At 32.9% G+C, this 4,514-nt stretch overlaps 1 protein-coding gene across 1 annotated transcript; it reads left to right on the top strand.

Moving 5' to 3' along the window:
• Positions 1–752: 752 nt before the first annotated feature.
• Positions 753–4,102, top strand: LOC130640696 (insulin-like growth factor-binding protein 7). The gene is made up of 5 exons (XM_057447213.1): positions 753–912; positions 1,133–1,279; positions 1,532–1,615; positions 1,835–1,928; positions 2,705–4,102. The coding sequence occupies exons 1-5, from the start codon at positions 792–794 to the stop codon at positions 2,784–2,786; spliced, it is 528 nt and encodes a 175-aa protein (XP_057303196.1). The 5' UTR covers positions 753–791; the 3' UTR covers positions 2,787–4,102.
• The last annotated feature ends 412 nt before the right edge of the window (positions 4,103–4,514 follow it).

Genomic DNA, 4,514 nt, shown 5'->3' with positions numbered 1-4,514 from the left:
AGTTACTACGAAGGTCAGAATAAAAATTTATGACATTCCGTTTGCGACAAAAGACAGGAACATTTTCGGCGAAGTTATTTTTAATATACCGTTGTCCTTTGTTTGGCTTAAACGAACAAGAAGTCATTAGTTATCTAAATTATGAAAAGGTGAACATATTTAACTTTATTATATAAATTTAAGAGTTTATGTATTGTTACATAATTCCTTAACTTCTAATTGGTGTCAAGTTTGAATGTCATTTTTGCATCAATATCATTGATTTTGAGGTAGTATGTCATTGTTGTTGCAATCCACGTTAATAGCGCATTTGTAGTACAACAGTAATTATCGAAAGGTAGCTCCCAATTGCAGCCTCAATGAGCTGTATGAGAAATAAAGACAATGTTTGCTGTAAACAAAAAGGGTGATTATTTTGTTTAAATTGTATGAAAGTGAATGTTTTCAGATAACCATTCACCCTTTGTTGGGATTTATTCATTTATTATTAAATAATTATAAGATAAACATCTTTAATTGGTGTCAAGTGGAAATGTCATTTTTGTTGCGATTTGCGTCAATATCATTGACCTTAGGACAGTAATTATCGTATGTTAGTTCTCCATTGCATCCTTAATGAGTTTCAAGAAGAAACACAATAGCTATTAAATTAAAATGTATTTAAAGCAACTTCCGTTTCCTTGTCAATGACAGGTAGAAGTTAGCTATGTAACTTCAACATAACAATGTAGTTTGTTTTAAACATCTTTCAAAGGAACAGCACACGACGTTGAAAAAGACAGAAAGAAAAGATGTACTTTAAAGTTCTTCTCTTTCTAGTTGTAACTGTGACTACATTATTGTCAGTAAGGTCAAGCAAATGTCCAATAACATGCACTAAGTCAGCGTGTAAAGAAAACCTAAAATGTTCTGGTATGTTTGACATTGTTTGTTTGTTTGTTTTTCATCAAAATGTTACACTTCATTTTCTCATTTTCCTCCGGAGCAAAAGCTTAATTACAATCGTCTGACCGACAATAGCATTGATACAGAGTACCTCCAGGTTATGGCTACAAAAAGACTATAATTTTTAATACTATTGCAAGAAGTTGTAGGGATGTAAAACTAACGTTGTCTTACTTTCTTCTCGTAGGTTCCATTGTTAAAGGAAAATGTGGATGTTGTGACGAATGTGCAAAAGTTCGAGGTGAAACTTGTGGCGGAACGTTTCATGTATTTGGTAGATGTGACATTGGTTTAACGTGCCGAAAAGTTCGAAACCAGAACTATGGATATTGTGGTGAGTCTTCAGAATGATAAAAGTTTATTAACATTATACTGAGGTTCTGAAAAAAGGATGTAAGAGAATAAAAATTATTGATTTTTTACTCCAACTGAAAGTTTTCCCAGTCTGGAAGGTTTAGTAAGTAATAACAATGCAAAATTTAACCCTATATACCATTTTAAATCGAGGAGGTGAAGAAAATCACAGACGTATGTTGTCTGGAAAGGTTGAAACAAAAAAAGTTTGCTCAATTTTATCTTTTTTTAGTTTGCAAAAAGGCCCACCATATAGCAGATTGTCCTTATGGTCGAGCAAGATACGCAAATGGCTGCATGAAAGCAAGATGTTATGGTAGGAACGGAATCATTACCAATTATATATTCATTTTCTGAATTCTACCACATCAATTTCAATATTTTCCGTTATGTATTTTTTATATTTCTCAGGTTTTCCTATTGTTCGGCGCCAATAATGCCGCATTTAAGTGACCACCTGCTGACTACATGTTTCTAAACTTCAATTTTCTGATTAACTGCAAAGATTTTTTAAGTTTAATTTTTTTTTAAATAGATTTACCAAAATGCAAAGCTTTCTCGCATCACGTTGGTGGTAATCAGACATGCCCAAGTGTAGGAACTGTTTTTTGCGACACGGAATGTTCAAAGTAAGTATGCCTTCCTTTGTTTACATTTTTTTAAAAGCGATTAAATACAGTCCCTGAAATTTAGGCCTTCAACTATTTTCGTATTATTCAACTCTCTAGGGGGAATTACTTTTTGACTCCTAAGTAGATGGGACTGTAAGGTCATTCTCCCACCTAATTCGAATGGAAACTTTTCTTTCGTTTTCTGAGAGTGTTAGTCCATAAACTAGGTAACCCTTGATCAATTCATTCAGCTTATAGAAGTGGTAAAAGAAAGGCTGGCAAAATTATTCGTTTTATTAAGAAAATATTAAATATAACTTTGCTTTTTATTTTATACCGTAAGTTTTCAAATGTTTTAGGAATAACACTGTTTTTTGACTTTCCGCTAAATTATAAAAAATTTCAGGCAGCAAAGTTCATTTTATGGCAACGAGAAAAGTTCATTAGAATACCTGCTAATTGATGTCCACTATTTACAGAAACTTGTATAAGGATTTTCCGGTGCAATATTACTTCGTGACCGTTAATTAAAAGGTGTCCGGCTTTTTAATGTATCCGGCAAATAGAGAGTCGATAACGAAAATATAAAAAGACATGCGGCTGAGTGCATCAGTTTTAAAGTTCGTTGTCTTTTGCTTCAAACTCATTAATTTGATAATCTGCAGTTGCATTGACGTAAAAAGAGTCGATCTCGCTAATGATAATAATTTATTTTCTACTTTTATAAGTTAAACGAAAGATAAATTGCGCATTTTTTGTTTACAAAGTTTTAAGTGTGTTATGTTTTTTTGTAGTTGCTGCAGCCATCATACACCGTGTAGTCCAAATGACTTACAGCAAAAAAGTAACTGCAAGTTTGGATGGTGGGAGTACTGAAGGATTGACTAATGCCATATTAATTTCGCTTATTCAAAACCCCTAGAGATGATGGCTCTATACAATTACTTGTGCTTTGATCAAGAATATTTATGATCAGAGTTTTAGACGTTATAGAATATTATATAGAAAATTTCCTTTTTTTTTAATTTGAAATCTTGAATTTCTGTTTTAGCTAAAGAAGAACAGTGCAAGTTTTAATAACATAATCACGGCTTCTATTGTGAATGTTGTTCTCTTGTGCGAAAAAAATTCTGTTTTCCTGCCTTAGGCCGTTTTACAATATAGCAACATTTTACCATCAGTATCCCAAAGCGTTGCATTTACTGTTAAAACCTAGTATTTTTAGAAGCTTTTATCCTTTCTTTTTTATTTATTCTAATTTTGCCCTATGCTTCTTTAAAGCAACGTTTTTTCTATCATCATTTGACTGCGCGTTCCTGAAGTAAATGCTGTTATGAAATAAACAGCTCATCTTGCAATACATGTCGCGTGTTGCCAAAAGCTGGTAAAAAATATATAAATTTACGAGATGAAGTAACTTAACTCCCTTATGAGGCATGACTTAGCGTATGTTTAGGCTCGGTTTTACGAAGCAGATTATGTTTATTTAATGTATAGAATGCTCAGTAAAGTTGTGCAACATGTTGTGACGAAGAACACAGGATTATTTCGACACTTATACAAAAAACGCGAAGCAATCAGAAACTTCATAGTTATTTTTTCAGTATCGATATGTGCTAAATTGGTGCAGAGAAAAAGGATAGTTGGCCTGTCAAACTACTGGGGTCCTAGTGATACTCATTTTAAATATGAATTTTTTTACAACTCTCGCTCAAGCTACCCATAATTATTTTTGCTTGCAATTGTTTCTCACCTACAATGAAGACTATATTGCATTCATGTTACCGGGTTTTTTTTTTTGACATAGTTATAGATCTTAATTAACAAAAAAACACTCAATTTTCTCAACTTCAGATTTCAGAACGAGCTTTTCGAAAGAATGTCATAAATAAGAACATGTCATTAAATTCTGAAGTTAATTCTTAATATCAAGAGCAAAATTTAAACAAATCAGCTTGAAAAATGCTCATCTTGACTGGTTGATATAAAAAAGGGTATAAAGCTTTTTTCAGTGCGAAAAGTCCTGATCACACCCCGGCCGGTTTGTGTCAAATTTTATTTTTCCTTTTTCACACTAAACACGAGAGTAGGGTTGATATCTGAGGTAGATGTCAAAACAAGCGATTGTTGTGGTTGCACGACTTTCGTAGCTCAAACGGGATATTTAAGCGCACTACCACCCCCTTTCGCAGGACCCTCAATAATATCAGAACCAATAGGAACTGAAGAGGCTATCTTAAGTAAAAGAAATTGATATAAAAATGAAAAAAATGCAATGGAAATACTATTACAAAAAGCACAGGGTCTATAACACTCGTATTTTATTTGATAGCGGAAGACAAAGGGTAGTAATTGTAAGAAATTGGGTTTGAAAACAATTGATATGAGGGAGTTCTTATTAAAACGTTTGACGATGATAACGGCAGTGCCAAGGTATTAGATGTTGTTCAACTTAAGGTAAAACATAAGATAAGTGATAGTTTTGTTTTTGTTGATGATTTGTGTGTCCCTAACATATGTGGAGATTTGGCTTGTCAGAATAATTTGTTTGCAAAGAAACAGTTTGAATATATAGGACAATTACAACTAGCAGACGCCGGTTCT

Source organism: Hydractinia symbiolongicarpus, chromosome 4 (genome assembly GCF_029227915.1).
Source record: "Hydractinia symbiolongicarpus strain clone_291-10 chromosome 4, HSymV2.1, whole genome shotgun sequence".
NCBI lineage: Eukaryota > Metazoa > Cnidaria > Hydrozoa > Anthoathecata > Hydractiniidae > Hydractinia > Hydractinia symbiolongicarpus.
This window is presented reverse-complemented; position numbering and strand designations above follow the sequence as displayed.